At 56.2% G+C, this 15,465-nt stretch overlaps 1 protein-coding gene across 2 annotated transcripts; it reads right to left on the bottom strand.

The window, feature by feature from the left end:
• Positions 1-1,790: 1,790 nt before the first annotated feature.
• Positions 1,791-15,018, bottom strand: PRX (periaxin). 2 transcript variants are annotated; one of them, XM_074314312.1, is made up of 7 exons: positions 14,982-15,018; positions 11,707-11,750; positions 11,525-11,623; positions 11,276-11,401; positions 9,082-9,238; positions 6,615-6,811; positions 1,791-5,950 (listed from the first exon to the last, which is right to left on the bottom strand). In XM_074314312.1, the coding sequence occupies exons 4-7, from the start codon at positions 11,300-11,302 to the stop codon at positions 1,976-1,978; spliced, it is 4,356 nt and encodes a 1,451-aa protein (XP_074170413.1). In that variant the 5' UTR covers positions 11,303-11,401; positions 11,525-11,623; positions 11,707-11,750; positions 14,982-15,018; the 3' UTR covers positions 1,791-1,975. The 2 variants fall into 2 exon arrangements, with proteins under 2 accessions (XP_074170413.1, XP_074170412.1); XM_074314311.1 differs by lacking the exon at positions 14,982-15,018 and having other exon boundaries at positions 11,707-11,769.
• Between the last annotated feature and the right edge of the window lie 447 nt (positions 15,019-15,465).

Raw genomic sequence — 15,465 nt, 5'->3', positions numbered from 1 at the left:
GGGAGGGAATGTCAGATTTGAATGTCAGAAAGCTACTGTGTGAAGAAGAGTGGATTGGAGGGAGCGAGAGTAGGAGAGCTGGTGAGTGGGGGAGAAGGCTGGTGGATGAGATACTCAGAAGGCCAGGAGGCCAGGCTATGGGACTGCAGGTTGTAGGGAAGGGAGTGAGCCATCCAGGACAAGGTCCAGGGCTCTGGCCTCGGCAATGGTGGAATGGACTCTGAGACAGGGGCATCGACAGGAACACTTTGGGGGAGAGGATACTTAGGTCACATTAGGAAATTTAATACTGAAACGTTTAAATGCAAATTGAGTGTTTTAGAAGCCTTATCTGATCCTTACAACATACATCTTAATAGCTCCATTTAACGGAACAGAAAATCAAGGCACAAAAAAGTTTTAAAAATGCCTAAGATCACCCAGCTGGGTGCCAGAGAGAGGCTTTGACCTCCAGCAGTCTGGCTCTAGAGCCAAGATCTGAACCACCACGCCACACACCCTCCCAGGACCCAGGAGAGAGCCAGGGGAGGCATGCAGAGGCCACTGAATCCCCTCATGGACCCAGGAGAGAATTTGAGAATGATTACACACAGGTGAGGAATGGAAGACTCCGGGACAGGTCCCAGGGTGGGTGTGAGCGTGGGTGAAGGCCTGGGGGGGTGTCCTGAGTGTTCAAGGGACATGAGGAGCGAGAAGTGGAAAAGAGAGAGAAGGGAGTGTTCAGGAAGGAGGAAGAGATCCTGAGAAGTCAGGACAAGAGATAGAGAGGAAGCCCCTGGCATGACCACAGAGAGGTCCCTGAGGACACTGACAAGTCAGCCATGGTGGGAGGAAAACCCCAAATGCTAGGGGGCTGGTCAAGGGATATGCACCATAAGGGCAAATAATTCCTGCCATGTTTGGTGGAGAAAAAGAGAAAGCATGTGACAGGGTAGTGACTCAAGGGGAGGACAGCTTGAACGAAGAAGGTGCTAGGGTATAGGTGGGTGGTCTGTGACAACTCAAGGGCATGGCCCTTCATCCTCTAGAATGGGAGGGTGGAGATGCAAAGAGAGTGGAGCGGTGGATATGGGAACGTCAGGGGGAGATTTGGGACTGGACAGCATGTCTTCTGGGGCATGGCAGAGAGATGCAGGGGAGTCTGGAGACCCTGGTGGAGGCTTAGGAGGTTTGGTCCCTGGGAGCTGAGGCCCAGCTCCGATGGGGACTGAGCACCCTGGGACCTAGTCCTAAGAGGCAGCTGGGTGTCTGGAGTGAGCTCTGAACCCACAAACCTGAAGAGGGACCAGGAGGAGCCTTTTGGGTGGGGCCGGGTGGACAGGGCAATCAAACCAGCCGGACAGGAAAGGGACAGCCAGGATGCGGAGGTGCTCTTGTTGGTGGGGAAGTGGCCAGCAGAGGGCAGGTGGGTAGCAATCCTTCTGCTCTGTTAGGGCCCCTGGAGCTGTCCTGGCCAGAGTGGGCGGGCTTCCCCAGGACAGCTGGAGTCGCAGCAGCATGGTCCCAAAGCTGTGCTCCACTGGGGCACTTTCCAGAGTCCTGCTCAGAGGTCCCTGGGATTTCTGAAGGGCCAGAGCAGGCCCCGGCCCACCGGACCCATCTTAAGGCCTCCTTGACGCTCCTCAGACCATGGGTGGCCTGTCTCCCAGCCACAGACTCCCCTCAGGCCAGGCTTCAGTTCCCCCTCCTTCCTCCTTGGGGCCTTCTTTCTCTGCACCCTCCTCACCCTCCCTTGTCCCCCCACCCCCACCCCACACTGCCCCATACACAGAGGAGACCAAACACAAAGCTACCGCAGGATTATTTATTCACATGGCAAAATACAGACCCCCTGCCAATGAGCAGGGCACGAGGCCTCCCCTGCCCTGCCCGTCAGTCACCCACCTCCCAGCCCTCTGAGGGTTAGTGCTGGTTATCTCACACACAGAACAAGGGGGCAGGATGGGAAGACAGGATGGGAGTCTGCCCAGGGGCTTCAGATGACGGCAGCCTGAGTCCCCTCCATCCTGGTGGGGCCTGGAGCCCCTGTCTCCGAAAACCCCACACTGGGCAGCCGGACCCGGAATCCACCCTCTTCCCGGTCTCTGCTCCCACTCCGGGCCTTGGGGCTTAGGGACACCCTGGGGAAGCGGAACTTGGGGGACTTCTCCCCACTAGGGGACTTAGAGGCTGCCTCGCCCTCCTGCCCTCGAGAGGCCTTGGAAGAAGTAGCCAGGCCCACACGGGGCAAGCGGACTCGGAGGCGACCTCGGCGCCCAGAGGCCCCTTCCCCACTACCCTCCTCTTCTTCATCTTCATCCTCCGGGCTGGGGGAGCCTTCCCCAGTGACAGCCTCACTCTGGCTGAAGCCTACACGGGGAAGCCTGAGTTTGGGGCTCCTGACCTTGTCGCCCTCCTCAACCCCCTCCTTGGCCCGCACCAGGCCGAACCGGGGCAGCCGCACCTTGAGCTTGTGTCCAGTGTCCCCCTCGCCCTCTACTACCTGGTACTCAGCATGGCTGCCCACAGCAGGCGGTGAGAGCTCCACATCAGGCAGTGAGAGGTGGAAGGTACGTTCAGCTCCTGGGGGCTGGTCCCCAGGCCCTCTGTCCCCGGCACCAGCTCTGGCCCCTAGTGTGGGCATCTTCAGCCTCAGCCCACCCTCGCCTGTGGCTGCCTCCCCTACCTGTGCCTCTCGGCTCAGCCCCATGTCCAGCTCAAGCTGGGGCACTGTCACAGTGGGCATTTTAAAGATGCCCTCACCCACCAAGAGCTCACCACTGGCCACCTGGGCTCCAGGCAGAGACAAGGTAACCTGAGGCACCTGGACCCTGTAGCCTGCTGTGCCCTCTGCTGAAGGGGCTGCACTCTCGGCCTGCTGCCCAGAGGTGGCCTCCAGACCAGACTCCCCGAAGCTGGTCAGCTCCACCTGGGGCAGGGAGATGCCCAGGGGCATCCTCAGCACCCCCTCCTGGCCCTCAGTGCCTGCCTGCCTGGTTGTGGACCCTTGCAGGCCTGACAGCTGTACTTCACTGACGGCTCCAGACCCCTCGGCCCCCTTTTCTTCTTGGATCCCCAGCGTGACCAGCTCCACCTCAGGGATCTTAAGCTGTCCACCCAGAAGCTCTGGTTTCTCCCCCAGGCTGACATGCCCACCCTGGATTTCTACTTCCTTCCCCCGAGCCAGCCCAAAGGGCATCTTCAGCTTGGGCATCTTCACTCTCCCATCCCAACCCCAACCCTTGCCCTCCAACTCGGCCACCCCTGTCACTAGTTCTCCCTCCTCAGTATCCCGACCTCTGACCCCAAACTTGGGTAGGGCGAACCTGGGCCCCTTGAGCTTGACATCAGCCCCTGCCACCTCCACCTTGCCTGTGGGCAGATGGGCATCCAGGCTGAGCTGCGGGATGGACAGATCAAGTGCAGGCAGCAGGCTTGCCTCCCCTGCCCCTTTGGCTTCAGCCTCTGTCGCCACCCGAGCCTTGGGGCGTGAGATGGAAAACTTGGACACCTTCAGCTTGGTGGCTCGCCCAGTCCCCTCAGCCTCTGCCTTGGCCACCTTTGGCCCTGAGAGTCCAAATTTGGGCAGGGAGAACTTGGAAGAGGGTTTGACTTTCATCTCCACCACCTCTACCCGTCCTTCTTCGCCTTCCACTGTGGGAAGCTGTGGAGTGACGAGCTCAACAGAGGGCATCCGGAAGGCCACTTCCCCGTCCCCTGCTGCCACCTTGCCCTGTACCCACTCTACCTTGCCTTCTGCCTGTTCCACCTTGCCCACTTCAGCCACTGGTACCTGTCCCTCCAGGCTGAGTGCCCTTGGCAGGTCTAGTTCCACTGAGGGCAGTGTGAGAGAGGGGACGCCCACACGAGCCTCGCCGTCCACCTTTGGCTGCAGACAGGGAAGTGTCATGAACTTCCCTGAGACCTCAGCCCCTGCCTCGCCTGGCTTGCCTCGTGATGGGGACCCTGCCCTCCCCAGCTTGGGCATGGTCATCTTGGGCATCTTGAAGCCAAATTCTACCCCCTCTGCCTTCTCTGCCCTGGAAGCTTTTAGCTGTACCTCGGGAGCCTTGGGCAGCTTCACCTCCGGTGCCTTTGGAAGCTGCACATCTGGGACCTTTGGCACCTGCACTTCCGGCAGCTGCACCTTAGGGAGTCGCACATCGGGCACGGCCATCTCGGGAACCTTCGGGAGCTTCAACTCTGAGACTTTCGGCAGCTGCACCTCTGGGAGTCGCACATCGGGCACAGCCATCTCGGGCACCTTCGGGAGCTTCAACTCTGAGACTTTCGGCAGCTGCACCTCTGGGAGTCGCACATCGGGCACAGCCATCTCGGGCACCTTCGGGAGCTTCACCTCTGAGACTTTCGGCAGCTGCACCTCTGGGAGTCGCACATCGGGCACAGCCATCTCGGGCACCTTCGGGAGCTTCACCTCTGAGACTTTCGGCAGCTGCACCTCTGGGAGTCGCACATCGGGCACAGCCATCTCGGGCACCTTCAGGAGCTTCACCTCTGAGACTTTCGGCAGCTGCACCTCTGGGAGTCGCACATCGGGCACAGCCATCTCGGGCACCTTCAGGAGCTTCACCTCTGAGACTTTCGGCAGCTGCACCTCTGGGAGTCGCACATCGGGCACAGCCATCTCAGGCACCTTCGGGAGCTTCACCTCTGAGACTTTCGGCAGCTGCACCTCTGGGAGTCGCACATCGGGCACAGCCATCTCGGGCACCTTTGGGAGCTTCACCTCTGAGACTTTCGGCAGCTGCACCTCTGGGAGTCGCACATCGGGCACAGCCATCTCGGGCACCTTCGGGACTTTCATCTCGGGGATCTTCATCTCAGAGACTTTCGAAAGCTGCACCTCTGGAAGTTGCACCTCTGGCACAGCCATCTCAGGCACCTTTGGGAGTTTCATCTCTGACACTTTTGGAAGCCCCACTTCTTGGAGTTGTACTTCTGGAAGAGTTGCTTTGGGCACTTTCGGGAGCTTGACTTCAATGGTCTTGGGGAGCTTCACCTCAGGCCCCTTGGGCACCTTGATCTCGGGTGCCGAGACCCCAATGCCAAAAGAGGGCATCTTGATGGTAGGCAGCTTCAGCTTGCTCTCAACAGCAGCTTCAGGGGCAGCGGGCCGGGATTCCAGAAGAGAAAGCCCGAAGGTGGGCATTCGAAGTCTGGGCCCCTTCACCCTGGCCTCGGGGCTGCCCTTGGCCATCTTGAGCTCAGCCACTTCCTTTGCTCGAGCCCCAAAACGGGGAAAACTGAGGCGGGGCATCTTCAGGGCCACTTCAGGTGCCTCTTCTCGAGCCTCCACTTTCACTCCTGGCAAGGCCAGGTCCACCCCCACAGTAGGTGCTGCCACATCCAGGGTGGGCACCATCACCACCTCAGCCCCTTCCCGGGTCTCCAGGCAAGGTAGTGTGGGCAGAGTGGGTAGGGAGGGCAAGGTAGGCAGCTCCACTTGGGGGACCTGGATCCCTACAGCCACAGGCTCCACAGCAGGTGCAGCCGGAGCTCCTAGCCCAAAGGTTGGCAGCTGGATGGCAAAGCCAGTCGCTGCTTCCGCTGCAGGGGCCACCTCCTTGGGGGCTGGGATCTGGGGGACACCCACTTCGGCGCTTGGCAGTTGGAGCCCAACCAGCTCCACCTGGGGGGCTGTGAAACGGGCTCCTGCTGCCACCTCAGCCTCTGCTTTGGCCTTCCTGGGTGGAGGAGCAGCCGCGGCCAGCCGGGCTGCCTGGGCCTCTTCGGCCACTTCTCGGACTCGCAGCCGAGGCAGCTGGAGGCGCCGGCGGGTGGGGGCGGCTGGGACAGGACCCTTGACAGCCTCAGCTTTGAGGCCCCGACGCAGACGGGAGAACTTGGGGAAGGAGAATTCGACGTCAACGGGGGCCAGGTCTGCAGGGGCCCCCAGGGCCCCGGGCATCACCATCTTCTTCTTCTTCACAGGGGACAGACTCTGGATGTTCTGGGGAGAGAGGAGAGAGGCGGGAGGCGGTGGGACAGTGGGAGGCCCTGGGCTGGATAAGGGGAACCCCACCTGGTATTGTACCAGGGCTGGGGATGTGATGGATTGACCATCTTGTTCCCAAAACCATCCCGACTTCCTGCCTGTCATTTCACCATTACTGCCCCTGAAGGAAAAGACATTCATTTAGAATCTTATAGTGAGTCAATAAGGGTGTAGAAACTGGGACCCAAGACTTCTAGGTCCCAAAACTTCTGGGACCCAATCATCCAGGATTTTCCCCAATACCCTCATTCTAGAAATGGGGAAACTGAGGCCTAAGGAGGGACCCTTGTGCAGGATCACTCATCAGTAAGGGAGGGGCAATGAGGCTTGATCGTGGCATCCCGATTGAAGACCCCTGGTTCAGGACCCTTACAAGCCTGGAGTTGAAGGTGGGGATGCTTCTTCAAACCAGGTGAGGGCCCTGGACTGGGATGGGTGGGTTCTCCTCCCCAGGGAGGAGTTTAGGGGCAGAGAACAGGAGGCAAAGAGTGGGATTAGCATTTGATTAGTGACAAGACAGAGGGTAAGGCTGGCCCACGGTGTAAGGGAGTGGGGTTCACGGCGCAGAAACAGGATCGCTGGGGCAGTCCAGCGACGGGGCCGGGCTAAGCACGCGTACCAGCTTGGCCACCTTGGCCCGCGGGCCCTTGATCTCGTAGCCAGACACGGTCCCGGGCCGCAGCGCCAGGTCTCCGGTGGGCACAGTGCGCTTCAGGCAGAAGGAGACCTTGTAAGGCTCGGCGCATTGCAGCAGGCGTAGTGCATCCTCATACTTGAAGTTCTCAAAGAACACGCGGGCGCTCAACAGCTGGTCCCCTGCAGGCAAAGTGGAGGGGGGAGGAGTGTAGGCATCGCCCATCTCCACCCAGGCTTGGTTCTGCCTACTTCTCTGGAGCCAGCAAAGTGAGGCCCCGCCCCAAAAGTTGGCCCCCCCATCTCCCCAAAGCAGCATTGAGACAGCGACGTTCCTTCCAGTTTGAGGTTGGAACATTTAAGAACAAAGCCCAGGTCTCATGGCCTTAGCTCCACCTTCCCCACTGAGCAAATCCACAACCATTCAGGCCATACTTGTTGCCTTTCCACTCCCCTTTCCATCTCACATTTCAGACACTGACTTCGCTGTCTTAGAGAACAGAATCAGAAGAGTTCTCACCCCATTACTCACCACGCTGCTCCTGTGGTGATTTATTCTCCTCTCCACCTGTTCCTAGGGATTAACTGTCCCATTCCAGCTCAGGTCAATTCCTCCAGCAATTCTCCCCTCCCCCCACATCATCGATTGTCTCTGCCTACTACATTATTCCCATCAGCAAACAGCATAACATTATTTCTCACATAAGAAAGGTTATCTTGACTTCACTCCACCTGGAGCTACTGCCACATTTATTTCTTCACCTTAATGGCAAAATGCATTGAGTTGTCTAACTGCGTTATTTCCATTTCTCCAATCACACTTCTGACACCCCATCCCAGAACTTTGAACTGCTCCTCTCAAGGAACCACGCAGTGACCTCTGTGTATGTAGCTAAGTCCAGTGGTCAAATCCCAGACTTTATCTACTTGGACCCCTCAGCCTTTGACCCAACTTCACTCTCCTTCAAACCACTTCTCCATCGATATGCTCTACTCACCTCTTTTGGAAGCCCATCCAGATACAAGAGTTTAAAGGTTATAAGTATGCTGACAACTCCCAAGTGTATCTCTCCCACCCATCCTCTCCATCCTAGAGTTATATATCAATTGCCCTTCCACATCTCCGCTTGGGTGTCCAAAAGACACGTTTCGTTTAACAGATCCAAACTGTACTTCTGGTCTTCCTCCAAACAAGCTCCAGCCCCAGTATTCTCCATTTGTGGGCCTACGAATTCCATCCTCTTTGACCCCTCTCTTTTCATCACACCCCATATCCAGTCCTGAAAGCTCCTCCTCCAAAATATATCTAGAATCCAAACCCTTCTCTTCACCTCCAATAACATTGTTTTGGCCCCAAACATCACCGTCTGGTACCTGGATAACCACAGTAGTCTTTTTGTTGGTCTCCCTGCTGCCCACTCTGCCTCCCTAGTCTTATTGCTAATACAGTAGTTCAATACATTCACTTCTCCTACACTTATAACCCTCCCAGACTAAAAAAGTCCTCACTATGGCCTTTAAAGTCTTCTAAAAATGTCCCTTGCTCTTTCCTCTCTAGCCTCATCTCTTACTCTCCTCTTCACTGACTCTATTCCATCCACACTGGCTTCCTTGCTGTTCCTCCAACAAGCCAGGTACACTCCAATCTTGAGGCATTTGCAATGGCTGTTCTTCTGTCTGCCTGGAATGTTCTTCCAGGTGGCCACATAGCTCCTTCCCTTACCTGCTTCAGGCCTTTCCTCCCGTCCTGGCTCACCCTATTTAAAAATGCAGCTTCCCTCCTGGCATTAATAGCACATATTACCTTCTAATTTACTATATATTTTACATATTTTGCTTAAATATGTCTGTCCCCACTAGAATGTGCACTCTCTGCTCCATAAGTACAGAGAGTGTTATCTGTTTTGTTCACTGAAGTAGCCAAAGCACCTAGAATACCTGGAAATAGAAGGCTCCATAGTAATAGTTGTTGCATGAATAAATCACGTCAGCCTCATCCATGTTACCTAAGACATCCCTTACTAAGCTCCCTTCCCCACCTCCTCCACGTTGTTAACTCCACCTCTTTTCTCCAGCCCTAACAACAAAAATAATAACTAGCACTTACACAGTGTTTACTATATGCCACTTAGCCATGTGCTAAGTGTTTTCAAAAGCTGACTCATTTAATCCACATAATAACCCTATGAGGTAAGTACTAGAATTATTTTCATTTTAGAGATGAGAAAACTGAGGCACAGGAAGATCACAAACCAGTGAACTGCAAATCTGTGAGTGGGACTGAGACAATAAACTTCCAGAAACTGCTCGGAGCAACCGCGACGCCGACACACAAGGCCCCTCCCACAGCCCTTAACCCTGCCTGCAGGTCGCGGGCCACGCTGGGCACCAGGGGCAGATTCCTAACCCTGCCCCCGCAGAAAGGCCCCGCCCCGTTTCCCGGCCCCACCCACCTTCCTGCAGGCTGAGGCTCCTAGCTGCTGGCGAGTCCTCGCGCAGCTCGCGGATGTAGATTCCTTCCTTCCCGCCGCCGGCTACGTTGATGCCGCTGACTCCAGTCTGTGCCTCCGTCTCCACGATGATCTCCACCAATTCCGTCCGCCTCAGCTCCTGCGGAGGGCGGCGAGGTGTCGCCATGAGGCGCTAGGGCCAGACCTCACCCAGAGCTCGCCATCGCGCTTATAAGCGTCTCTTAAACGGGTCCTTAGGGCACATGCCCCTCGACGAGCCACAGGCAGGTCCTGTGGGCCCACCCACTCAGGCATCTTCCTTTAAGCACGCGCGAGGACTACTCGCTCCGTAGGGCCGGCGGAAAGGTTCAACGGCTAAGCTGGCTCGGTGGACTCCCTGAGCCGTAGGGTGGCTGTCAGGAGGGGCGGGATCCTAAGGGAGGCTAGAGGGAACAAGAGTTGCGATCGAGAGGGCAGGGCTGTGCTCTCAATGGGGCGTGGCCAGTCCTGGGGGGCGGGGTTAGGAGTGCGGAGCTGGATCGGAGAGCACGCGTGGATACAGCCCACAAGCCAGAGAGGAGGAGCCAAAGATACGAGGTTGTACCGCTAGAGTGTCTGTGTGGCGGTGGGGTGGGGACTCATTGTCTCAAGACCGGATTGAGCTATGGGGAAGGGCTTTAATAACAGCAGAACAGGGGTGGGGTGAGAATGGGATTCAAAGAAAAGGATGGATCTTCAAGTGGTGCGGGATGGAGGGGCAGGGTGGGACTGGCCTCCTTGGAGGCTTGAATGCATGTGACACTGTGCCCTATTGTGAACTCTATGACCCCGAGACCTGCAGAACGCCCATGGGAAAGGGAATCCAGTGAAGGGGTGTGCGTGGCTAACGCGTGGTGGACAAGCGGACAGCGGTATTCCTGGTATTTATTGACAATGGTGCTGATTTGGCCCCTGCCCAACTGCGCACTGTGGAATTCACATCTGGGTTTCCCAGAAGAGGCAGTGAGAGACCTCAGTTCCACACTGTCTAGGAATCCATTCTGCTGTGTGTCGCTGGGGGAGAATTTTGCCCTCTCTGGGCCTGTTTCCCTACTGTAAAGTTGGGTAACATGGGTGTACTGGAAGGAGTCTCTGATTGTGGGCTGAGGCCTGAAGCAACAGGCATCCGAGGGGATGCTGTACTGGGCAGGGCATCTAGGCTGGCACAGACTGAAGTTGAGCCCAGGGCTTAGAGAAGGGAAAGCAGGTCTGGGCCAGATGCCCCACAGCAGTGGCCCCAGGACAAGAGGGTGGGCACAGAAGGGGTAAAAAGAGTTGTGGTAGGGGCAGCAGGGAGCAGCGTGACCGTCACCACCATCCTTAGTCCCTGGGCTAAGCATTTTGTTTGCAGCATCTCATTTCATCCTTTTCACAGCTTGGGCAGTCACAGATAGGGACACAAAAATACAGATAAGTGAAGTGATTTGCCTAATGCCACACAGCAAGTTAAGCCACTGGGCCTCAGCCTTAGCCTCAGAGTCCATAGGATGGCCTGTGGGCATTGACCTCCTTGCACTTTACCCCCTGCCTGCCACCCCTCAGCCAGTGTGGCTCCCGTAAAAGTAGACCCTCTCTGTGCCTCGCATCCAGTAGGATGCCATCAAGGCCAGTGCCCTGTCTCCTTCACAGTGACAGCACTGGCAGTTACGGAGGCTCCCTAGGCTCCAGGCCCTGTGCAAATGGCTCAAGTGTGAGTCCTCAACACCCTCAGAAGTGGGGACCACACCCCTTTTCACTGACGGGGAAACAGGGTTAGAGAGTTCAGGTCATTGGTTTAGGGCTGCACAGCTGAAGTGGTAGGGTTGGCATTTAAACCTGTGGGTCCAAAGTCCATGTCCTTAACCCTGCACCATCCTGCCTCTTCTGATGAAGGGTTTCTACTCGATTTTCTTTAGCTTATTATTAATATAACTCCATTCTGCTCCAGTAAATCAGCTGCTTTGAATCTTAGTCTGTGCCAGGCACTGTGCTGAGCACTTTACCTACGTTAAAAGTGTTTTGCTCACAGTGACCCGTAAAATAGGCCCTGTTGCTATTTCCATTTCATAGATGGGGAGACGGGGGCACAGAGAAGCGAGGAAATGTCTCCTTGCTGTCCTAGTCTGTGCCCCCTACCCAAACCCCACAAGTCCCCCTTGGAGGACGTGTGGACACTCACCTCAGCACTCCGGCTCCTGACCTCCATTGTGCTGCTGGGTGTCACTGGAGCCCCAGGTTCCCACTTCCCCTCTCCCTTCTGCTGCAGGACCAGCTTCAGTTCTTCATGGAGCAGCTGCCTCTGATCCTGCAGGGGACACAGATGGAGGCTTGAGGCCAGGGGAATACCAGAGAGGGAGGCCGGGCTTAGAGAGAGAGGTCAAGGTGGTATCAGAGGGAAGAAGGGCCCCCACCCCAGCTGTCCTCTCACCGCTGCCTGGGCACAGGCACCCCCTCCTAATAGGAGCCCAGCCTGGGGTGCCGCACAGTCGTCGGCAGAGCGTACGCCCTTCCTCTGCTGTCTTGCTGCCTGCCGAGGAGAGACAGGGGCATGAGGCTCCAGGTGGACCAGGGAAGGGCAGGGTAGGGCATGTGGCACCAGCCAGTGCTCACCTCAGGGTCACCTCCAGCTCCTTGGGCCTCCTGTGTCCGGGGCTCTAAGAAGAATAACATGAGCATTACTATCAGCTCATCCCAGTGATTGTTTCCTAAATGCCTGACCCTTCCCGTACTCTGTCAATACTCTGTCCCCATACGCAGGTGGGGAAACTGAGGCTCAGAAGACCATTACCCAAGGTGACACTACTGGACAACAAGCAGTAAAGACAGAACTGACTTACAGCAGAACCCCTACACCAACCACCTCAGCCAACCAAGGGAGCCAAATTTACTATAAAATAATTTACTATAAAATAATCATAACCATCCCATGTACTTCCCGTGAGCAAATCCCCTCACCTCAGTTTCCTCATCTATATAATGGGGAGAATGAGAACATTCCCTCACAGGACTGGTGGGAGAGTCAAGTGAATTACCAAATATAAAGTGCCAGGCACATGGAAGTCACTTCATAAACACTTATTATTATTAAGATCTTCTTGTGGTCCTGATCTTGTGTCGAATATCCTACAGGGGTCATTGCACATGGACCTTAGAACACCCTTGTGAGGTCAATACAAATATCGAGCCCATTACAAAGAAGACACCTGAGGTTACACGAAGGGAAATCACTCGATCGGGTCACAAACGGCTAAGCAAGGACTTGAACTTGTCTGAAAATGCCAGCCCTGATCATAACTAATGGGTATTGAGTGGTCACTCTTTGCCAGTCTTGTGCTAAGACCTTCACTTTCCACCTCACTGTGGAAAACCCTAGCCCCCTAGAAAGGCCAAGAACCTTGCTCTAGATCACACAACACAGCAAAAATAAGGCAGAGCTATGATTCTCATGCAGCCTAACGACCTTTCTGGGGGAAAGGGACTAGATCTTGTCTCCCCCCCATCCCACCCTCTAACTCTGGCCTTGTCCTCCCAGCCCCCACCTGGCATGCCAACCCGCCAACCCCTACTCCCAAGGGAAAGGTCAGGCCTCATGGGGCACATTCCCTCAAACAATGGCCTATCTGCTGTGCCCAGTCACATTCCGCCCCTGCCCACCCACCCCCAGCCACACAATGGCCCTTCATAGCCCACCACTGGCCAGAAAAGAGGACACAGGGACCCCCTCAATGATCCAACTGTACCCACTCCACTAGCTGGTCCTCTGCTGTGTCGGAGGGCTCCTCTCTAGCTCTGCTAGGTGTCCTAATTTCCATGTCCTTCTCCGGCCTCCCCTCTGAGCCCCCATCCCCTCTAAGTAGGGTTGGCTCCCACATCTGGGGCATTTCCTCCGAACTGGGCCCTGTGCTGGCACCCATAGGCCCTGGAATCACGCTAGATGTGGTAGCTGTTTTAGGGTTGGATACTGAGGTTCAGAAAGGGGAAGTGACCTGTCTGGGGTAACACAGATAGGACATGTGCCCTTGACCCCAATTCTGCACCTTAACTTACATCAGTGGCTCTGAGCACTGGAAGAGGCCCAAGCAGCAAAATAGCTGGGGCAGGAGCGGGCCTGGCTGGGGGAAAAGGGGTGAGGGTGCCAGGATGGGCATTTTTAGAGGGGCCAGGCAGGCACTTTATAGATGGGACCTCATGGCACTCCATTTTACTGAGTAAACGAGGGTTGAGAGACAGGATATACAGTGATGGAGTTGGGACTTGAACCCAGGTCTGAGAAGCTAACTCTGAGTCCTTGACAAAACATAACATCCTGAGTTGGGGGTGGGAGAAGCCTGGTCCCTGTAGGAGGTAATGGAGATGGAGGAAAGGATTTCCTGGGCCAAGCTCCCTGCCCCAGGCTGGGCCAGCAAGGGTCACACCCAGAGGCTGGCACAGGAAGTTCAGCCAGGGTGGCGACAAGACAGATGCCCTCCTTCCTCATCCATGCCCAGGACAGTGGCCAGCTCAGGTTATATTTAGAACAACTGTGCCCTTCCTGAGCCACATACCCAGCCCCTGGGGTGGGGTTGGGGCAGCTTCGGAAGGAAGCCCACCCCACCCTGGGCACTCTGTGTTCCCAGCTCTGCCCATCCCACTTGGCAGGGGAAGGAGGGGTGGGGAGGTTCCTGGGGGGGGGGTCCCTGACTTGTCTTAGAGGAAGATCTAATGGGGCTCCCATGGTGAACCAAGGCAAGGCAGGACCCTCCAGATGCCAACAGCCCATTTGTTGAGCAGTTCCTGTGGCGCTACCCTGGTACATTCCTGAACTTCCAGAATTCTCGGAGTCCCCATTCCTTGAGTACTTAGTATGTGCAAAGATCTTTCCCTGCCTTGGCTCATTAAATCTTTGAAATACCTCCCTGGAGAAGGTACAACCTAGATGCCCATTTAAGAGGCCATTCATGCCCTTCAGAGTGACTGGGGTAAGGAGCTCTTCAGCTGAGTTGGGCCTGCTGAGGAATACCCCAGCTTTGCCCTGTGCACCCTCTTACCCCCATGGTTGGCGCCAACTTCTTTTAGGAATTCTCCTCTCAGAGCCTCAGCCACCAGTGATCTGGTGCCTCAGCAATGGGAGCGAGGTCTTGACTTGACCTATCCAGGGCCCCGGACATGATCCGAGGCTATCTAATGAGGCAGAGGGGGAAGAGAGCGGGCAGTAGCCTCCAGCTGCCTCAGTCCCTGCTCCAGCACTTCTCAGGTTGGCATATTGGGACCAGGTATTTCACCTCTCAGGGCCTCAGTTTCCTCATCTGTCAAATGCAGCCAATAAGAGCAACATTGAGGATTTGTAAGATAATGGCAGGTGCTTAGAATATTCCCAGAATATAGTAAGCGCTCAAATAATATAAACGAGTCTCCGATAGCAAGTGGGGGTGTGGGCTGTGCATCTCAGTGTCTCATACCCAGCTTTTGCTCACCTGTGGCCCCACACTCTTCCCTACCAAAGGGGAACTTTGGGTGAGGGACAAAATCCAGTTTGGGTAGGACCTCCCACCAACAGGATGAGCACTGCCTCCCCAGGACCTATTTCAGGTACCAAAACGCCTGCCCCACCCCAGGCATCCTGCCTCAGCTCTTTACAAGCAGCAACTCATCTACCCTCTAGTCAGCCCTGTGAGGTGGCCTCCAGCAGCCCATTGTAGAGACCAGAAAGCAGAGGCACAAAGGGTGAAGTATCTTGCCGGAGGCTGCACAGCCAGAAAGGTCTGGCTCCAAAGTCTGTGCCTTTAACGCCTACCCAAGCTGCCTCCTGAGCCCCAGGCACCCTCCCAGCACCTCCCAGGACCCTGGGTCTCATTCCCACAGTCCACAGCCTGGCCAGGGAGGGAACTGGCGGGCTGATCTCTTACCACTGGGCCTCCAAACACCTCGAGAGCTCCAGGTCCATCTGGTCAGCCCCAACCCCAGACTGGGGGGGAAAAGGAATGGGGAGGGGGAAGGGGCAGACCCTAGCCATTGGCTGCCGAGGCATGACATCACTAGGGGGTGGGTGGTGGGGAAACAAACATCCCTTCTCCCAGCTACATCCACTCCCAAGGGGGGGGGGAGCCACATGACAGCCACCACTCCCTTGCCTGGGCTGAGAACTCTACCATGAGCCCCGTTCCTGGGATTTGTACATTGATACAGCCCCTTGGAGACTGAGCACCCCACCAGCACTAGTTCCTGGCTTCCAGACCCAGGCATGGCCCTGCTGGGTTCCTGGGGCCCCTAAAATAAACTCCTTCCACTCCCTCTCCCAGTCAGCTTTGGTTCAAATCCTAGCTTGGCCACTTTCTGGCTCTATGACCTTCAGCGAGTCACAGCATGTCTCTGGGCCTCAGTTTCTTCATT

This window comes from Rhinolophus sinicus, linkage group LG11 (assembly GCF_036562045.2).
Source record: "Rhinolophus sinicus isolate RSC01 linkage group LG11, ASM3656204v1, whole genome shotgun sequence".
In the NCBI taxonomy this organism is placed as follows: Eukaryota; Metazoa; Chordata; class Mammalia; order Chiroptera; family Rhinolophidae; genus Rhinolophus; species Rhinolophus sinicus.
Note: the sequence above shows the minus strand (reverse complement) of the source record. Positions and strands in the feature narration are given on the sequence as shown.